Source organism: Cricetulus griseus, chromosome 7 (genome assembly GCF_003668045.3).
Source record: "Cricetulus griseus strain 17A/GY chromosome 7, alternate assembly CriGri-PICRH-1.0, whole genome shotgun sequence".
Taxonomy (NCBI): Eukaryota; Metazoa; Chordata; class Mammalia; order Rodentia; family Cricetidae; genus Cricetulus; species Cricetulus griseus.
In genome coordinates, this window is record NC_048600.1 from 43,696,370 (window position 1) to 43,714,885 (window position 18,516).

Here is an 18,516-nt window from a genome sequence, read left to right on the forward strand (position 1 = left end):
GTGATGTGTCCAGGGAGCCTGATGAACCACATTCCCCAAGTGGGAGGAAGTCAGGCTAGGGTTCTCTTGGATGCCCTGCCTAGGACCAACAGTGCAAACAGAGCCATAAGGCCCAGAACTGCCCACCGGCACCAAGCAGGGTATGCCACAGCCACCAAACATGGGAATGAAGGAAGATTTGTCAGCCCAGCTGTTGGGGTCTTTGAAAGAAGATACCACAGGGAATGGAACTTTTGATTATCCAAGAAGGTGCTAGGCAGGTCTGGCAGGTCAGGGAGCAGCGGGTGGAGTCCTAGGCTCAAATCGGAGGCCCTTAAGGCACCTATTCCTGCATCCATTGCTAAGTAACCCTAGGCCCCAAGACCAACATGTGGCACTCTCCTGAATGTTGCTGCAGAGAGCCTGGAGCTATGGCTTCCATTTTTGCCCATTTAGCTCCGAGTCAGCCATCCATATACTGTCTCCTGCCTCTCCCAGTGGCTTCCCACCAAAATCATTCCACTCACTTCCAACCATAACATTTCCCTGGGTCTGCAGGCCTCAAAACAGATCTGGCCTACAGAAGCGGTCTCATGTGACACACCCAACCCTTGCTGGTCCCAAGCTAACCCAGAAGGCCCTAGGGCAAGAGAACATCTGCAGCCCTGCTGAACATAAGCAGAACTCAAAGCACAACTCGGACAAGGCAAGTCCTATTGTCTGTATTTATGCCTCCTCTTCAGTGAAGTGATGAGGTTCCACATGAGACTGGGGACAGGACTCCCAGCTTGCTCCCTGGAGACCAGCTCCCTGGACTGTGTGGCCTGTCAGTGTCCAGCTGGAGCCAAGTGTCCTCTCCAGCCAAGATCCTCAAGTCACGGCCCAGCTTCCTCTGCCTTCCACACCAATTCACCAGAGATGTAAGTGGCCTGGACATGGAGGGTGTCGTCGAGTACCACAAAGTCTGCGGCAGAACCAAAAGGTGAGAGGAGACACAGTAGGGTCACCCATATCCCCTACTGTGGAGTCATCCTTTACAACCGAGCTCAGTGGAAAATCTGAGACCCAAGAAGATCATTTGAACTGACAGAGGAGCTGAAAGCAAGAGCATCAGCTCATCACAGCTGGGCACGAGTGATCCCTGTAACCCTCACCTGGCCTGATCTCAAATACCAGAAGCCAATGTGTGACAGATAGCACACACCAACAATCCTAGAACTCATGAGGCTGAGTCAAGAAAGAATATTACCATAAATTTGAAGCTAGCCTGGTCTACACAGTGGGATGCAGGCCAGAGAGGGCTACATAATAAGACCCTGTCTTAAAACAAAAACATACAAACAAGGGCCAGCCAGGAGATAGCTAAGTGGGTAAAGGTGCTTGCCTCCAAGCCTGAGTTTGAACCCTGGGACTCACATGGTAGAAGGAGAGAACCAATGATTGCAAGTTGTCCTCTGACCTCCACAGGTGAGTTGTGGTACACACACAAAAAAATAAAAGGGTCTATGGTGAAAGGAAAAAAAAAAAACCCAAAAAACAACAACAAAAAGAATCTATGATGGGAATGGACCCCAAGGAGCAGGTACAGGTAAGAACCTCCCCTCCCTTGAGCCTGACTCAACCCCTACATGGGACCTCACCTGCATCAGCACCAAAGTCCAGGTTCCCCTTGGTCTTCTCCAACCCTAGCAGCTGTGCAGGGTGGAGGGATGCAGCTTCCAGAGCCGACTCCACACTACAGCCTGCTCAGGAACACACTGTAGTGAACATCCACAGCCCTTCCTATAAGCAGCTCCAAGCCTCAGGAAAGGCCTTGGACTCTGCAGCAGCTTAGGAAGGAGCCTCAGCTTTGAGAGACACTGCTCACCATTCTCTTCCCCAGTCCACTCATCATCCCAGCTCTACAGGGAACCTATCCTCTCAACAGACTACACATGGGTGTTAGAGTGTGTTCAGTGTTGTATGGTCATAGACCCTCTTGCCTACTTCTAGCAAAGAAGTCATATCTGGGCCCACCATGTACCAATCCGGCTCCCACCAATCCAGCTGCCAAATGGGACCCTATACTCTGAGCAGGGCCTACCTGAGGCCCAGTAACCACATTCAATTTACTGTATCACTTCTTGCCAGGATACAGTTATCTGCTTTGTCCTAGGCCATCCCTAGCCTATTTGCTCTAACATTGCCCACATTTAGAATGACACTCAATCTTGAGATGCTGACAGGTATTTGGGAGCAGAACCTGTCCCAAGCCCCAGAATGCCGCTTTCACTCCACCCCATTGAGACTTCCCCTGCAGATTCCCATTATCCCATGGGGCTAGGCCTTTGCTCATCTGTGAGCAATGTGAGCCTGCCCCTCCATGAGGTCACAGCTTCACACTGTTCACTATCCTTCTATAGCCTGAGCTCTATTTGGGAGTGACCATGGTCATTTCCATCTGCCAGAAGTCACATTTCCCATCTCCCAGTTTACAGGTAGCTAGAGGATGTCAGCACAGAACTCCAACTTCTCTACCTCCCTTCTAGCTTTTCCCAGATACAGCCTCTGCCTTCAGACACTTAGGAACACCAGCCCACTGACCTGTGGCTTGCAGGAAATGCCGGATGCAGACATCCATGGGGGCTATGCTGCCACACAGTGTCTTGGTGCCTTGAGACCAGAAAGGCCAGAATTGGAGGAGGGAGTTTCTGTGGACCTAGAAGCCCCATGGACAAATAGGGCATACCCAAGTTCTGCCCCACTCTAGGGAGGAGTCAAGAGACCATACATATGTTGGTACAGGAGTCACTCACCTGCAACGTAGGCTATTAGCCCATCTACCTCCACCTCCTGCTGTCCCAGCGTATGGCGGCCATTGCCCAAGCCCAGAGCAGGGACAGCATCAGTGACCAGTACCAGCCCTAGAGAAGGAGATGGCTCAGGACCTGGCCAGCTGTTATCCTACTTGCCCTATCCTACCCAGCTACTCACCCCGGGGATGGGCCCGGTGAGCAATGCGCAGAGCTGCAGGGTTAGTGTGTATGCCATCGGCAATCATCCCATAGAAGATGCAGTGGCCTGGAGGCAGCCGGTCACTGGTGAGAAGCCCTACTATGCCTGGGTCACGGTGGTGGAACTAAGCAGGGAAGGAAGAAATAACTGAGTGACAGTTATCCCTTTTGAGTTCCCTTCCACCCAGGAGTAGGGGGTGACACTCACAGGCAACATGGCATTGAAGAGGTGGGTGATGAAGGTGGCCCCATTTTGCACTGCTACTTCTGCAGCTCCAAGGTCAGCCACTGAATGCCCTGCATGGGGGACCTAAGATCAGCTTCTGCAGCAGTCAACAACCTTGAGCAGGCAACCCAACAAGTGGCCTCTCACCTAGAGACACACAGATGCCTTGGGCTGTCAATGCCTGGATCACTTCATGGCTCCGGTTTAACTCAGGGGCAAGTGTCACAATGCGGACATTGTCCAGGGCCCCATATGTGGCCAGTACATCGTGAAAAGCATTGTCTTCAAAGGAGCGGAGGTAGGCCTCAGGGTGTGCACCCCGCTTCTCCCGGCTGATGAATGGGCCCTCCAAGTGTACCCCTGAAGGAAGGGACAAGGGTGGTTCTAGTAGACATTCCCACCTAGCAGTCCCACCCCAGTCCCTCAAACCTGCCCCACTTCCCAACTGGGCATTTTCAAGCAAGTTAAGCACTCACCAAGGACCCCTGCCCCATGGGGACCTCCACTCTTCACAGGGATCTGAGGAAGGACCTAGGGGGAACCAGCTGTTAAAGTCCTGCCCCCCACAGCTCAGTACCCAGAGGCCACAGTTCAATCAAGGTCAGATCTTCTGGTCAGGGTTTGAGACTCTGACCCACCAGCCCAGCCCAACTATCCTTCCCATTGGTGTGGGAGATGGATAAAGGCCCCCCAGTGATCAGGAGCAGGAAGAAATGGCAACAGGGAATACTTGATAACCTACCCTGAGGATCAGGAGATGAAAGCATCCCCAGGCCACAGAAGCATGAGTGGAGGTGGAGGCACCAAGGGCTGCTTCAACCTGCTCTGACCTTCAAAGTGCCTTCTGCCAAACAGCCAGGATATAGTGGTCAAAGCCCTGAAAACATGACTGTACCCTTCCTAAGCTGTAGGACAAGGAAGCAGGGATGGGGGTTGCAGGAGGAAGGCAGGGCAGAAGCAGAGAGCTGGAGGTTGGGGAACTCTGCATGTGGGGACAGGGCTCAGCACGACAGCCCAGCCTACTCTGAACAGGAAGTTCATAGCCTCAGGAAAGAGTGACCAGCACTCACTTGGTCTTGGAGATGACCAAGTATAGCCATAACCCTCTTTCCAGACCCTTTAGTTATGGAAGTCCCCAGACAAAACAGTGATACTCTCCCTCAGAATTACTCATTCCCAATACAAATAAAGGGCATTTAAGGCCCTTAAACTGCCTTTAATCCCAGCACTTGGGAGAATGCTGGAGGATCTCTGTGAGTTCAAGGCCAGCTTGGTCTACAAATTGAGTTCCAGGACAGGTTCCAAAGCTACAGAGAAACCCTGTCTAAAAAAAAAACAAACAAACAAAAAAAAAACCAAACAAACAAACAAACAAAAAAAACAAGCTGGGTGGTGGTGGCACATGCCTTTAATCCCAGCACTCAGGAGGCAGAGGCAGGCGGATCTCTGTGAGTTCAAGACCAGCCTGGTCTACAAGAGCTAGTTCCAGGACAGCCTCCAAAGCCACAAAGAAACCCTATCTCAAAAAACCCAAAAAACAAAAACAAAAAAACAACAACAAAAAAGACCCTTAAACTGGGTATGGTGCACACCTACAATCCCAAGCACTTGGCAGGTAGAGGCAGGAAAGCAAGCCAGCCTCAGCTACATAACAAGTTCAAGGCCAGCCTAAGATACATGATGCACTGTCTCAAATTAACCAAAACCAAACCCACACTTAAATCTGAGGACAAAGAATGAGAAAAGGGCTGTCAGACTCTGAGACACAAATAGATGGACTCTGGACATATCTCAGTTGGAGAGGACTCAGGAAACTCAGACCTCACAGAACCTGGTACTGTGAGAAATAGGCTGGGGGCAGGACTGGTAGGGGGCTTCAATAGAGCAAGTGAGCTGGAATACAAATATTGAGAAGTTTATGTCCTAAAGGTTCTCATAATTGCTCCCTCTGAACAAAACAAGACTCTTCCCAGGGGATCTTACAAGTCCCAAAGACAGGACCTTGGCAGCATAACCATGTGTACCCCTACAAAGCTCCCCTCGAAGGGCAGGTATTCCTTGTGGCCTGCTAGTGCCATCCACTAAACAACCCACACTGGGTTCCCCAAGGAGCAGAGGAAGGAACACCAATAAGATGACCAAGCCAGCAGAGAGAAGATGCTAATACAAGACACAGGAAAAAGCCAACATTGATACCCTTGAGCAATGAGGCCTTCTACCCATAAAGCCAGAACAGGATGTCAGAGAGCAACACTCACTCTTCCAAACTCAAAGGTGTGCAAGAATCCCATGGGATGAACTCCAAGATAGAAGCTGAGGAAATATCATCTAGAAAGTGGTGCCAAGAAGAAAGATGAGAAAAAATGAGAATAGACCTAGAAAGTCCAATAGTAGACTAGTGGGCCTCCCATAGAGTGACAGTGGAATGGGAAAACAGTCACCAAGGAAACAATTCAACAGAAGAAGCTTAGAGAGCCTCAAACTGGAGCCATGGCTCAGGGGTTAAGAGCACTGGCTGCTCTTCCAGATGTCCTGGGTTCAATTCCCAGCAACCATATGGTGGCTCACAACCATCTGTAATTGCACACTCTTCAGGCCTATAGATATACATGCAGGCAGAACACTGTATACATAATAAATAAGTCTTTAAAAAAAAAGTCTTGGCTGGAGAGATGGTTCAGTGGTTAAGAGCACTGGCTGCTCTTCCAGAGAACCTGAGTTCAATTCCCAGCAACGACCATGTGGTTCACAACCATCTGAAATGAAAGCCGGTGCCCTCTTCTGGCCTGCTGGGATACATGGAGGCAGAACACTGTATACATAATTTAAAAAATTAAAAAAAAAAAAGAAATCTTGAGCTGAACTTCCCATTATGTCCAGCAGGCAGCAAAATGGATAGACACCCCATCCCCACAGCATGACACCATGAGATGTCAAGTCCAGGGAGACATCTTATGAGCCTCTAGAGAGAGAAAATAGTCCCCACAACGGATCAAGGAATAAAGCAGGTGGCTTCCTACTTCTTAGCTGCAACATGAGAAGTCTAAAGACAGTAGACACAGGCCAGGCATGGTGTGACACTCTTTCAGTGCCAGCACTTCAGTCCCAGACAGAGAAAGGAAGGATCTCTGAGTTTAAGGCCAACCTGGTCTACATGGAGAGTTCCAGGACAGCCAGAACCACAGACACAGCACAGGAGACACAGCACTGCTCTTAGCATTCTAAGGAAGTTGTGTGCAGTAGGGTCTATCTGTTGTCCCATACTTAGGAGATCACTTGAGCCCAAGAGTTTGAGACCAGTATATAACATAGAAAGATCCTTGGGTAATGTACAGCTGGGTGCATCCCAGTCATTTTGGGCTTGGAGATGTAGCGCACTGGCAGAGAACTTGCTTAGCATGTACAAGGTCTTAGGTCCAATCCTCAGCACCACAGACATGTTTATTATGAGTGCCTGCATTTATGTTTGTAAGCCACATGCATGCCCTCCTGGTGCCTGTAGAGACCAGAAGGAAGTGACAAATCCCCTGGAAAAGGAATACAGGTAGTTATGAGCCATAGGATATGGGTGCTAAGAACCAAACCTGAACCCTCTGCAAGAGCAAGTGTTCTTCGATGTTTGCCAGCCCCAAACACAAATTTTCTTCCTACACCTCTATCTAAAACCATGGATCAGGAGAATAAAGGCATAGCTACAAGTGGTGGCGCACGCCTTTAATCCCAGCACTAGGAGACAGAAGCAGGCTGATTTCTGGGTTCCAGGTTAGCCTGGTCTACATAGTGAGTTCCAGGACAGAGAGACTCTGTCTCAAAAAGAAACAAAGGAGAATAAAGGTAGGGCTAGAGAGACAGCTAGCTCAGAGCTTAAGAGCATGTACTATTTTGCAGCAGAGGGCTGGGTTCAGTTCTCAGTACCCACATCAGGTGCTCCAGGGGAATCTGATACCCTTAGGCTCTGAGGGCAGCTGCACTCACATGTACTTACTCATGTGCAGACACACATACCTACACGTAATTGAAAGTGATGAACCTTCAAAGCAGCAGCAACACTGCTGCCATCACTGCAGGTGACTCAGCAGCTTGAAGAACAAACAACAAGGGAGGCATGATAGCATGTGTGGGGGCTGGGCAACAGGTCAAGGCTAGCCTCAACTACAAAGTGAATTTGATCTAGGATACATTAAGTCCTTGACAAAAAAAAAAAAAAAAAAAAAAAAAAAAAAAAAAAAAAAAAAAGGGAGAAGTGGCTCAGTGGGTAAAGGCACTTGCTGCCAAGCCTCCTGATGACTTGAGTTCAGTTCCCAGGATCCACATGATGGAAGGAGAGCACTGATAATTCCCACAAGCTGTCCGGACTGTCACTTGCATTCCATGGAGTACATAAATGCATGTGCATGTCCACTGACAGCCACTATTTTCTAGAAGAGCACTTTGAAAGACAAAGTGAGAGCGCACAGCAGAGAGGACAGGGTAAACAAGAGGCGGGGGGGGGGGGGGAGGGAGGGAGATAAAGGAAGGGATGGGCAGAGCAGCGGACATTGCTGACCCTGAGGTGCTGACCTTCAGCAGCCAACAGATTTGAAGCAGATTAACAATGCCATCAGATTTGTCTTGAAGCATAGAAAGAAGAGGAAACCTCAGGGAAAAAGTGGGTAGTTTTGATGAACTAGAGGTTCGTGAAGGTTCCTGAGTGGTACCTGGATGAGTGGACAAGTCCCTCATCAAGAGGGGCCCTGGAGGAAGTCAGAGAACACAGTAGGGGAAAGGCTTGATGGTAGTCTCCTGGTTTCTAATACAATAGGATATTATGTTTCTATACTCAGAGCTGCCCACTCTCTGCTATCACTTCCTACCTGCCTCCTGAGGCTTCATTCTAAGTGTTTTCTGAGGGGCTACAGGTACCAGAAAGAAAACTTGAGGAATATCAGCCACTGCTACTGATGGAGAGTCATGCCTTGCACCATGTCCGTCAAACCTGCTGCAAGAAGGGAAGCTTGGTGGTGTGAAGGAGCATGGGAGCAGGGCTAACAGGAGAACAAGGCCTTCCTGGAAGAGCTTGGGAGGAGAGGGGATACCTGGAGCTGCTGGAATGTGCCTGGGGAAGAGAGAAGCAGCTTAACTGGTAGGAGGGGGATGTGGCAGTAAAGGGGGTGCATCCTGTCACCAAGAAAGGTGACTCTGGCAAAGCCCAGAGTCTGTGAGATCAGCAGAGAGAACCAAGGACCCATCTGTAGTGGGACAATATTTGACGGTGAGGTGGGGGTGCTGTGGGAAACTTTCAGGAAGACATCTTTAGTTAGCATTCAAGGAATGCTTAAAATGTGTCAAGCACTCACTGACTGTTCATACTTTAGGTTTAATGGGATTGGGGCTCAGAAGTGAGTATGGTTGTCCCAAGTCTTCCAAGGGTTGCAAGTCAAGAGGCCAGAGCGAAGCCTATGGAAGCCAAGGCCACAGCCCACACAAATACCCATGGCTTCTTACATACGACATATATATATATGTCTACATACCCAGAAAGGGAACCATAGGCAATCACACACTTCCTGATCCAGAAATGGATCCTGTACTGGAAGAAATACTGGCTGAGGCAACTGACAGCAGGAACAGAAAGAATCCATTGAAGCATGGTTAACAGCATTAATTTACTAAACTCAGCAATTGTATTACATTGCATAAGAGAATACCACAATTTAAAGCAAGAGTTCAGGACTAAGGGATAAATGTGCAGAATACACACAAACTGCTCTTGACCAGTGCTGAAGACAATAACCTAAACAAGCTGAGTTAAAACTGGAAAACCTGTGGGAAAGCCTTCACGTGAATACCGGATCAAAGACAACAGATCTCCTTCTAGCTAGAAGGTGGAAGGGTGAGGGACGCAGGGCTGTCGCCAATAAATACAAGAGCAGCTCTTTCTGAACTGCTTCTTCATGTGAGTCACATAATACAGGCAGGTTAGGGAGGAAGAGCCTGACTAGAGACAATGGCTGTGGCAGAATTCCAGGCAACCTTAATTCAGGAGGCCCAGAGGCTGCCTACAGGGCGTTGGGATGGTGTGGCAGATGACAATGGTGACAGAAAATGTGTGGCAACTGCACTGGCAGCTGCAGAGACTAGGCAGGGCACAAATGAGTAAGAGAGAGGAAGATCCCCTCGCAACCACAACCGAGTGAAGGGAATGCTACTGCATCTGGGGGAGGGATCCCTTTGCTCAGGAGTAGAGCAGCCTCATCTCACCTTGTGATAAATCTCTGGTGGGGAAGTGACCATGGTGGGACAGAAGGAGGTGACACCGTGGGACAGGATCCTCCGGGCCACTAGGGCAATCCCAGAACCCACGTCCTCCGTGGCCTTGGAGAAGTCAACACCAAATCCACCTGTGGCCACAGAAAACAAGGGGTAGCACAATGCTCAGAGCTCCTCCCCTGGGTTCCCTGGCCCAAGCCAGGCCGCACCGTTCATCTGCACATCGATAAAGCCGGGAGCCAGGATGCAGCCTCCGCAGTCCTGCTGCTCATCAGCCATGCGCCTCTCCTCAAAAAACAGCTTCTCTGGGTCCAGGATGCGGCCCCCGCGCACCCATAGATCCTCCCTGAGGGCAGAGCAGTCGGCACTTGGGTCAACAGCAGGCCCTGGAACCAATTCCTAGTTCTGTCTCACTCCCGGCTTGTCCCTGCACCCCCACTATTCTACTTGGTCCCCAGCCACACACCCAGGATAGTCCTGCCCTCCACATTCCTGAGTTCCCACACCCGACCCAGCCCCGCCGCTGTTAGAGCTTAGGCCCTACACTCGCCTCAGCCCGACACCCCACACTGCGGTATCACCAGTCCTACACCGGGCCTAACCCAGCACCACCCAGCCCAGACCTGAGCAGCGTGCCGCCGCGCAGGATGCGGCAGTTGGTGAACTGGCGCACTGGGGCCCCCGCCGCACGCTGCCCGCCACGCATCGTGAGTCGTGCCGAACCCAACAAGCTTTGGGCGAAAACCAGCAGCGCCCGGTGCAACGGTAATCGGAAGCAGGGACGGGCTACATCATGTGACTCTCAGCTGATAGGCTATCACGTGGGCACCAAGCTCACGTGACCAAAGACAACGTGACAGCGATCCCGCCCACAGAAGCGCCAGAACACAAGCCAGTCACATCCGAGAACTTTATTGGACACAGCTGGGAGCCAGCACTGGCGAGCAGTAACACTCTGCCCTCTACCCTGGCTGTCCAGGGCTGGGGGAGGGTGGCTCCATCCAAAGAGTCTCAGCAACAGGAACCCCACAAGGCAGCACTTTACTAATGATTACTATATAGTTGGGAGACAGGGCTGCTCCACAGACGCATGAATAGGTCAAATCTTTTATAAATAAACATCCAGTGAAGAGAAAAATGACAACTCTAATTCATCCTTATACACAGAGCACTCTAGGGCGATGGGTGGGGTAGCCAGAGGCTGACATCCTCAGTGGTCAGGGGCCTGGATGGGAGATGAGTGGGCCCAGATGTCCACAGCACGGGGCGGCAGGGGCCAGGCGGGGGCAACAGACAATGGGCACTAGGACACTGCGCATTTACAAGACCAACTACTGAGGGGGTAGCTGCCCGTGCGTGTGTGTCAGGCTGTTCGTTCTGGAATGAGGAGGGGTGGTCTTTACATCCTATCCCGTGACTGGTGGTGGTAAAGGGCTACTTTGTGGAGAGGATTAGGGCCACGATGAGACCGTAGAGGCCGAGCACCTCAGCGAAGATGAGGATCAGGATCATGCCCACGAACAGTCGTGGCTGCTGGGCAGTGCCCCGAACACCAGCATCCCCAACGATGCCAATGGCAAAGCCAGCAGCCAGGCCACTCAGCCCCACACTCAGACCAGCACCCAGCTGAAGAAAACTCCTGGGAAGAGAAGAGATAGAGGCTGTCAGCAATCTGCCTATCCACAGGAAAATGATGCACTTCACCTGACAGGACAGGCCCTGCACTCACCTGTAGAGGGTGATGCCATCAGTCAGGGAGTTAGCGATAAGTACTGCCACCACCAGGCCATAGATGGCAATGATCCCAGCCATAACCACTGGGATGATGGACTTCATGATCATCTCTGGCCTCATGACCGACATAGCAGCGATGCCGGTGCCACTCTTGGCTGTGCCATAGGCAGCTCCCATGGCTGTGAAGGAAGAGATGAAGTGAGCCCAGAGCAACATGGAAGCTGCCTGGGGAGCTTTTTTGCACTCTGGGAAGGCTCCCCAAGTTACCACCCACTAGAGGAACTGAAGGCAGGCAGCCAGGTAGGATCCCCCCTTAGAGAATAACCATCACCATAGCCACTTCTCTTTATACTAGCAGAGCCATACACCAGCCCCCCAGTCCACTTCTGCCTGTAGTAGTTCTTGTGGTCATTAGGAGCTCCTGGTTGGCTGTGAAACCAGCCTTTGTTCCATAGCACTCCCCTTCTCTAGCTTGTGACCTCTGGTAAAACAGTCACATGGAAAAGACAGATGGGCACCATAAGCCCTGCTTGAGACTCTGGGCATCTCTGTCACACACCCAAGTTCCAGGCACTTCCAGCATAGGAGGACTATCTCTCAGCTGCCTTAGAGGCCAGTCCAGGGTCAGTCAGTCTGCCTGCAGTGGGGCCTTCAAGTCTTCCAAGACAGGACAGTAGGGTCACCTGTCTCTTCTGAAGCTGTTCCTCGACTCCAACCTCCCCAGGGATGCTGCCTTCCTTTTCTCTGTCTGTCTCCAGGTCTTGAACTCCAATTTTTCTCATTTCTGACACTTGTTTTCCAGACCCTATAAGAACTATTGAGCTACTTATACAGGTAACATGGGCAGCCTCCAAACTGTCTCTGCTCAGGGCTCCCATAACAAGGCCAGTCTGGAAGCAGTGGTCTATAACCTGATGCACAGAAACCACAGGTCAGAGGTAAAAAAAAAAAAAAAAAGACACAAACAACCCCAGTCATTCTACATAATTCATTGATCTTGCTGGATCAGGAATACTCCTACAGTGTGCCCAACGCTGAGTAGGGCAAAGGTCTGAAGGGCTCCCTGTCTCCTCAGAGCTCAGGGAACAGCAAGAAGACAGGACAGTGACTCAACACATTGACATATCCAGTAAGGAAAGATACCAGGGAGTAGGGGAGCTACATCAAGTGGGGAAGGGTCTGAAAAAGGATCGTGGAGTAGGGAGAGGACTAGGTAAGCAGCAGAGCAAAAGAAAATCAGGCAAAGGGCAAGATTCTTGACTGCACATTCAGGCACCAAGCAAGATAGTGCTAGATGAGATCACCTAGAAGAGGCAAGGACTAGGATAGACAGCTTTTGTCTCTTCTACAACACCCTTAGATGCCCAGACTCTGCCAGACAAAGACCTTAGGTTTCAAGTCTTGGGTCCATTTCAAGAGATATTTCCCAGAACTTTTCTAGGTTCTTACTGCAAGCCAAGTCCACATTCAGCTTCACTACAGCGCAAAAGGTGAGTGGCCCAAGGGATCCCACTCCTGAGGACATGGTACTAAACATAGAGAATACAGGTTGCCACATGGTACTGTGAAGGTGGGGAATGAATACAATGACCTCTGAACCCCTAGAGGTGGGACTCTGAAAAGGCAAGGAGTTGAGTTGGTTCTTCCCCAGAGTACAGTAGGTAGATCATGGGGCTGAAGGATGGGTGACAAGAAGAGAGATGATGAGAAACAGGGATGCACGCCATCAGGGACTAAGGTAATGGGACATAAAAATTAGCGTAGGCCCAGACAGTAGCAGGTATCCAGAAGGTCAAGCCTGAGAGGCTGCATAAGGGAGACCTTCTGACAAATACCAATGCAACCGGGCAGAGACGGAGAGCAGCATCTGGAGGCACTTCCAGGAAACTAAGCAAATACAGGGGGAAGTTACAGAAAAGAAACAACTGGCAGTTTCATGGAGAACATGATGAAGAAAGAACCAACAGGATATTTGTCATAAGAAAAAAAGGGAAGCTAAAATGTGAGCAGGGAATAGAGGCCTCAAAGATGTGTGCAGAACAATGGTCTTTAAACTTGGCTAGTTAAGTCCAAGAAAGGCCATGGGCCAGTCACTGAGACTAAGCTTCGAGTCTTCCCAGCAGCAACACCAAAGGCCACAGAGATTTCTTTAGGTAGTGTCAGGACAAAGACATGCTACAGAATTGCAAGTTTGGAAGGAAAAAATGAAATTAAAAGGTGATTCAACTGACCAAGTGGGAGGCTAACTCCCACAGGACTGTGAGACGCTTGTGTGAAGGAATCCAACTGTCAGCATGTAGGTTTCAGTCCCCAGAAGCTAGGGTCAGGAAGGGAAAGCCTAGACCAGCAATACCCAGTTTTCAATAGTGCAGAGACACCTGTTGGCCAGATTTGGCACATGCAAGGTCTTGATAGAAGAGGTTCAAGAAGCTGGGTGCAGAAAAAGAACTCTGGACAAATTCAGAATTGCAGGAGCCATCGGGACAGCCAGAATATGAGCTCTACATGATCAGGAATATTTTTTTTGTTCACTGATGTTTCCCCAATATCTGGGAAACAGTAAGAACTCAAGAAAGATTTACTGAATTAATGAATGAGTGACAATCACAAAAAGTAATCACAGGTGGCCAAAATAGGGGAACCTATGGACATATTCTGGGGCAAAGAACAGAAGGAATGCTTGGCAAACTTCTCTAATGAGCCCTTAAGTGTGAGAAGAATGGGCATGGTCTGGGAGGAGAAAAGGAGAAGTCTAGACCACATCTCCCACCACAAATGATCCCTTAAGCCAATGATGTGGGGAGAGCAGGGCTATCTCAGCAGCACCTGACAGGCCCGGGCAGGGGAGGTCACTAAGACAGACAAACCCCCACCCCAATCTGCACCCTACAGGTGTTTACAGTCAACAGACACTGTTTGGAGTTCAAACTCTACATGTACCTGCACAGAGGGCCAGCCTCTCCATCTGCCAGATAGGGTGGGGCAGGGCGAGGTCACTTAAGCCAAAGACCAGACCTTCCAGAGGAGGTCCAGACCAGGCCAGACCAGTCCCTGGGGGCTGTGACTTACCTCCCTCAATCCCACATTCTTGGGTCTGGCCCAAAGGCTTTTCTCCCAGGAAGGCCAATTTTCACTAAATTTGACACCATAGAACTGTCAAGGCCCAACTTCAAAAGCAAGGTGCCATCAAGAACCTTGGCAGGCTTTTCCTTCTCTGAGCAAGGAAGCATCATCCCCCAGTTCCAGCCCCTCACCCACCTAGAAGAGGAAGGTCATTTGTTCACTCATCCATTCATTAGGGCCAGGACTGAAGATCAAAGACCTAATCACGTAAATGCTGACACTGTAATGCCCCCATCTCCCTCACCTCAAAGCACAGACTTTCAGCAAGCATACTCAAATGCTCCTTCCTAGACCAACCCCACTTCCATAGGCTCTAACCCGAGTCCTTGCAGTTTCCCAGGACCAACCCCTCAGCCCAGTTTTCCCAACCAACCCACACCGATGACAGAACTATTGGGAAACCGAGACAAGTCTCAACCGGAAACACCTGCCTCACCCAGGGTACAGACCCACCTGACCCCCAGCTGCACCGCCGCCATAAAAGCTGGGCTTGTGGACCTTAGCGGGGACAGAGACTCCCGTACTGGGCCCGCCGCAGCCTACGGACTGGCGCCTTTCAAGATGTGATGTCACACCTGCCCGCAGAATGCGGGATGCGGAGCAGGCGCAGGAGCGCCCGGGCACAGGATAGCGCACCGCCCCCCGCGCCCCCACCCCACCCTCCTTCCCGGGGCTAAAATGGCAGCCACACCACCTCCCCACCCCCGCACGAACCAGGATCCGTTGGCAGGCTGACAGAACCCGCACCCTGACCAGCCCCCATGCCCCGTGCTCCACACACTCCATGTCCCCGCCGCCGTGGGGCTGACTCGGGCCCGCAAGGCCCGACACCCACATAGCTGGGGATGACGTCAGAGTGACGTCACGCCAGGCCCCCGGTGAGCAGCGGGCTCGAGTCCCGCACCGCCTCGGCGCCTCCTGCTCCTCCTGCTGCGATGCTCACCGCTGAAGATCATGGCGGACGAAGCGCCTACGACAGCGAAAAACGCAGCATATTCGGGGCTGTTCTTGATGTCAGTCATGTCTGCAAGCGGGAACAGGGCAAGCTCAGCCGGCGGCGGGGGTAGGACGGCGGGAGAGCGAGCGGGCAAGCGAGCGAAGATCCCCGAGGCGGCTGAAGCGAAGGCGACCCCGCCAGTCAGCCGCTGCGCTCTAAATACCAGCACCGCAGAGCAAGATGGCGGCCGCGCTCGCGTCACATGATCTGGGCTCCGCCCCATGGGTTGTACCACTTCGCGCCGGTGGGGGAGCGAGGTCCCAGGCTCGCCAGCAGCCCTTGAACAGTGTCTGGGCCCTGCCACCAGCTCGCTGGGCCCGGGGCCCAACGCTTGGTCTTGACTGGAACTTCGCTGGCTCGCTGCTCCGTGCCAACGTTTTCTCGGACCCTACCGTGTTGGGCCCATCGGTCCCCGGGGCGGGGCCGTAGCTCGCCATATTAGCATACAGGGTGGAGCCTATGCTGGTCCGCCTTCTCTGCGGCTGCGCGGCGCTCGCTGGTGTTCGCGTACCGCTGTACGTTTTCCTGTGTTCCCGGCTCGAGAACCTTAGGCACTGCTGCTGCGTGGGGCTCAGGTTTTCACTTGTGCCGGGAGAGCTAGGTTAAAGTAGTGGACTACAGAATCCCGTAACGGTGTCGGGCTTCGCTCTTTCCTCCAGCCCCATGATTGCCGCGCCCCACCCCGCCGGGTTTAAAGTACAACAATCCTAGGTGTTCTCATGGCACCTCCTTCCATTCCGAACTCAGGCTCCTATAGATCCAGGCACACCACCTTCCCTCTGATTCCAGGAAAAAAAAAAAAAAAAAAAAAGGGATCCCTCATCTGACCCCTCCTCTTGCATCAGGGACCCTGATATCAGTTGAGGGGAGTCTGGCCGTTATGATGTAGGTATGACTGTTTTTGTTTTTGTTTTTAATTTTTGTTTTTCAAGACACGGTTTCTTTACATAGCCCCGCTGTCCTGGAACTCGCTCTGTAAACCTGCCTCCACCTCCTATGTTCTGGGATTAAAGGCGTGCCACACCATCACCCGGCTATTATTTTATTATTTTATTTATTTATTTTTATTTTATTTTTTTAAGATTTTATTTATTATGTATACAGCATTCTGCTTCCATGTATATCTGCACACCTGAAGAGGGCACCAGATCTCATAACGGATGGTTGTGAGCCACCATGTGGTTGCTGGGAATTGAACTCAGGACCTCTGGAAGAGCAGTCAGTGCTCTTAACCTCTGAGCCATCTCTCCAGCCCCCATATTTATTTTATTTTATTTTTGTTTTTCGAGACAGGGTTTCTCTGTGTAGCTTTGGAGCCTATCCTGGCACTCCTTCTGGAGACCAGGCTGACCTCGAACTCACAGAGATCCGCCTGCCTCTGCCTCCCGAGTGCTGGGATTAAAGGCGAGCACCATCAACGCCTGGCCTAGTTAGTTAGTTTGAGACAGGTTATTGTGTATTTTATGTATATGAGTGTTCTATTTGCATGAATGCCTGCATGACAGAAGAGGGTATCAGATTCTATTATAGATGGTTGTGAGCCACCATGTGGTTGCTGGGAATTGAACTAAGGACCCCTGGAAGAGCAGCCAGTGCTCTTTTAGCCACTGAGCCATCTCTCCAGCCCCTCTGTTTTATTTTTGTAAATAATTTATTTGTAGCTCTGGCTAACCTGGACTTGCCATGTAGACCAGGACTGTCTGCTTCTGTCTCTTGAGTGCTGGGATTAAAGGTATGCACCACCCTACTCGGCGTATCTTTTTTTTTTTTTTTTTTTAAATGGGCATGTCAGCATTGACACCTGTGAATGTTAGCTCAGATTTGTGAAAGTCTCAGAAAGGTCTGCTTGTCCTTCTAGTACCCATGCAAGGCCCATACCTGCAGGGCCTCCTTTCTGGACTGGTGATGGAGGACTGGTTTCTCTAGCAATGGAGTGGCTGAAGCTACCTCTGCCCTACTGATACCCCTACTGATACCCCTGAGGCAGCCTAGGCACCCCAGCTACCTGCCTTCCCTCCATCTATCAACTCTGGCTGCTTCTTTTCCTTTATGTCTCCCTTGAGGTTCAAACTCACATCCCAAGACCAGGGACTCTCCAAGTGGTTTGTGTGCTAGTACCTCAACTTCTCCATGGAGGCAATGGTGACACTTTCCCATCCTGACCCTTTTGCTATACTCTAGCCCGCTTTTCACAACAGAACCTCCCTGTGCCCCTTTCCCCACTTGTCCAAACTGGGTCTACCACTCTTTAAACTTGCCATGGAGAGCCCAGGCTTGTTTTGTTTCAGAGAAGAGGCTATAGAGAGCAGTTACTAGGGTCTCCCTCCACCCCTAGCTTGCTCCATTCTGATTTCTGAAGAGGAACCTTCACTGTTGTCTCCACCTCTTCACCCCTCCCTCTCCAGCTCCTTGCCCTTGCCAAAGTTGCACTGACTGTTATTTCTCTTCTAAGCTGAGACGCTTGCTTGCTTGCTTGCTTGCTTGCTTACTGGGCCTCTGTAGCAGTGTTTTCAATGCTTCTTCCTTCTCCCCGCTTTTTCTCCCATGTGCCTACTACCCGAGGAAGTCAGATCTCCTGGAAGTAGAGTTACAGACGGTTGTGAGATGTCATGTGGGTGCTGGGAATTGAACCCAGATCCTTTTGCAAGAGCAGTAAGTGCTCTTAACTACTGAGCCATTGCTCCGCCCTCATAGGTTGTTGTTTTGGTTTTCTTTCTAATCATCACTTAATATCCTACAATTCTTTGGTGCTTGATCGCATGCTAGACTCTTCTTGTTGCGCTCCCCCTTGCTCTCTTGTCCTCCAACCCTACTCCCCTCGTCTTACTTATTGCTCAGAATCCATTTCCCTCCAGGAAGCCCTCCTGTCATCCCTCCATGTTTCTCCTTCCCCTCCCCTGAATGTCCTCCTCACACCCCATTCTTGCTTTCATTGAAGGTTATTTGACTCTATTTTATTTTTTTGTATTCCAGATCACCAGCAGGGTGTCCATCTGATTTAGGCAACACGGCTGAGAGCACCTATGTGCTGAGACATCTGAGACCATTGCTATACCTATTTTTAGTCAGTGGATAGTGAAACAAACCTAGGAAGATTAAGAGCCTTGCACTGGTCACCAACTACTGATGGAATTAGAATTTTGATCTAAGGCCCAGGCTGCTGGGCTAAACTGACAGCTCAGCCACCATCTTTCACTTCTTTCCATCTCATAACC

At 50.8% G+C, this 18,516-nt stretch overlaps 2 protein-coding genes across 4 annotated transcripts; both read right to left on the bottom strand.

Annotated features, from left to right (window-relative positions):
- Positions 1-679: 679 nt before the first annotated feature.
- On the bottom strand, positions 680-10,250 carry Amdhd2 (amidohydrolase domain containing 2). Of its 3 annotated transcripts, XM_027424898.2 has the most exons (11): positions 10,071-10,249; positions 9,657-9,793; positions 9,439-9,578; positions 3,675-3,729; positions 3,346-3,558; positions 3,181-3,269; positions 2,953-3,097; positions 2,775-2,882; positions 2,563-2,631; positions 1,620-1,721; positions 680-943 (listed from the first exon to the last, which is right to left on the bottom strand). In XM_027424898.2, the coding sequence occupies exons 1-11, from the start codon at positions 10,151-10,153 to the stop codon at positions 855-857; spliced, it is 1,230 nt and encodes a 409-aa protein (XP_027280699.1). In that variant the 5' UTR covers positions 10,154-10,249; the 3' UTR covers positions 680-854. The 3 variants fall into 3 exon arrangements, with proteins under 3 accessions (XP_027280699.1, XP_027280700.1, XP_035303370.1); XM_027424899.2 differs by lacking the exon at positions 2,563-2,631 and having other exon boundaries at positions 10,071-10,250; XM_035447479.1 differs by lacking the exon at positions 680-943 and having other exon boundaries at positions 1,620-1,736; positions 10,071-10,250.
- Positions 10,251-10,343: 93 nt separating this feature from the next.
- Positions 10,344-15,495, bottom strand: Atp6v0c (ATPase H+ transporting V0 subunit c). The gene is made up of 3 exons (XM_027424900.2): positions 15,248-15,495; positions 11,177-11,360; positions 10,344-11,086 (listed from the first exon to the last, which is right to left on the bottom strand). Exons 1-3 carry the CDS (start codon positions 15,324-15,326, stop codon positions 10,882-10,884), a joined length of 468 nt encoding a protein of 155 aa, XP_027280701.1. The 5' UTR covers positions 15,327-15,495; the 3' UTR covers positions 10,344-10,881.
- Between the last annotated feature and the right edge of the window lie 3,021 nt (positions 15,496-18,516).

What these genes read in the sequence shown, in the direction of transcription:
- Atp6v0c (XM_027424900.2), bottom strand. Translation starts at nt 15,326, where the DNA reads ATGACTGACATCAAGAACAGCCCCGAATATGCTGCGTTTTTCGCTGTC. An exon ending in GTCCGCCATGATCTTCAGCG is followed by an intron (nt 11,361 to 15,247) that starts GTGAGCATCGCA and finishes CTTCCTTCACAG; the next exon opens with CCATGGGAGCTGCCTATGGC. An exon ending in GATGGCATCACCCTCTACAG is followed by an intron (nt 11,087 to 11,176) that starts GTGAGTGCAGGG and finishes TTCTCTTCCCAG; the next exon opens with GAGTTTTCTTCAGCTGGGTG.
- Amdhd2 (XM_027424898.2), bottom strand. Translation starts at nt 10,153, where the DNA reads ATGCGTGGCGGGCAGCGTGCGGCGGGGGCCCCAGTGCGCCAGTTCACC. An exon ending in AGGCATCTGTGTGTCTCTAG is followed by an intron (nt 3,270 to 3,345) that starts GTGAGAGGCCAC and finishes TCCCCCATGCAG; the next exon opens with GGCATTCAGTGGCTGACCTT. An exon ending in TCTTCAATGCCATGTTGCCT is followed by an intron (nt 3,098 to 3,180) that starts GTGAGTGTCACC and finishes TTCCCTGCTTAG; the next exon opens with TTCCACCACCGTGACCCAGG.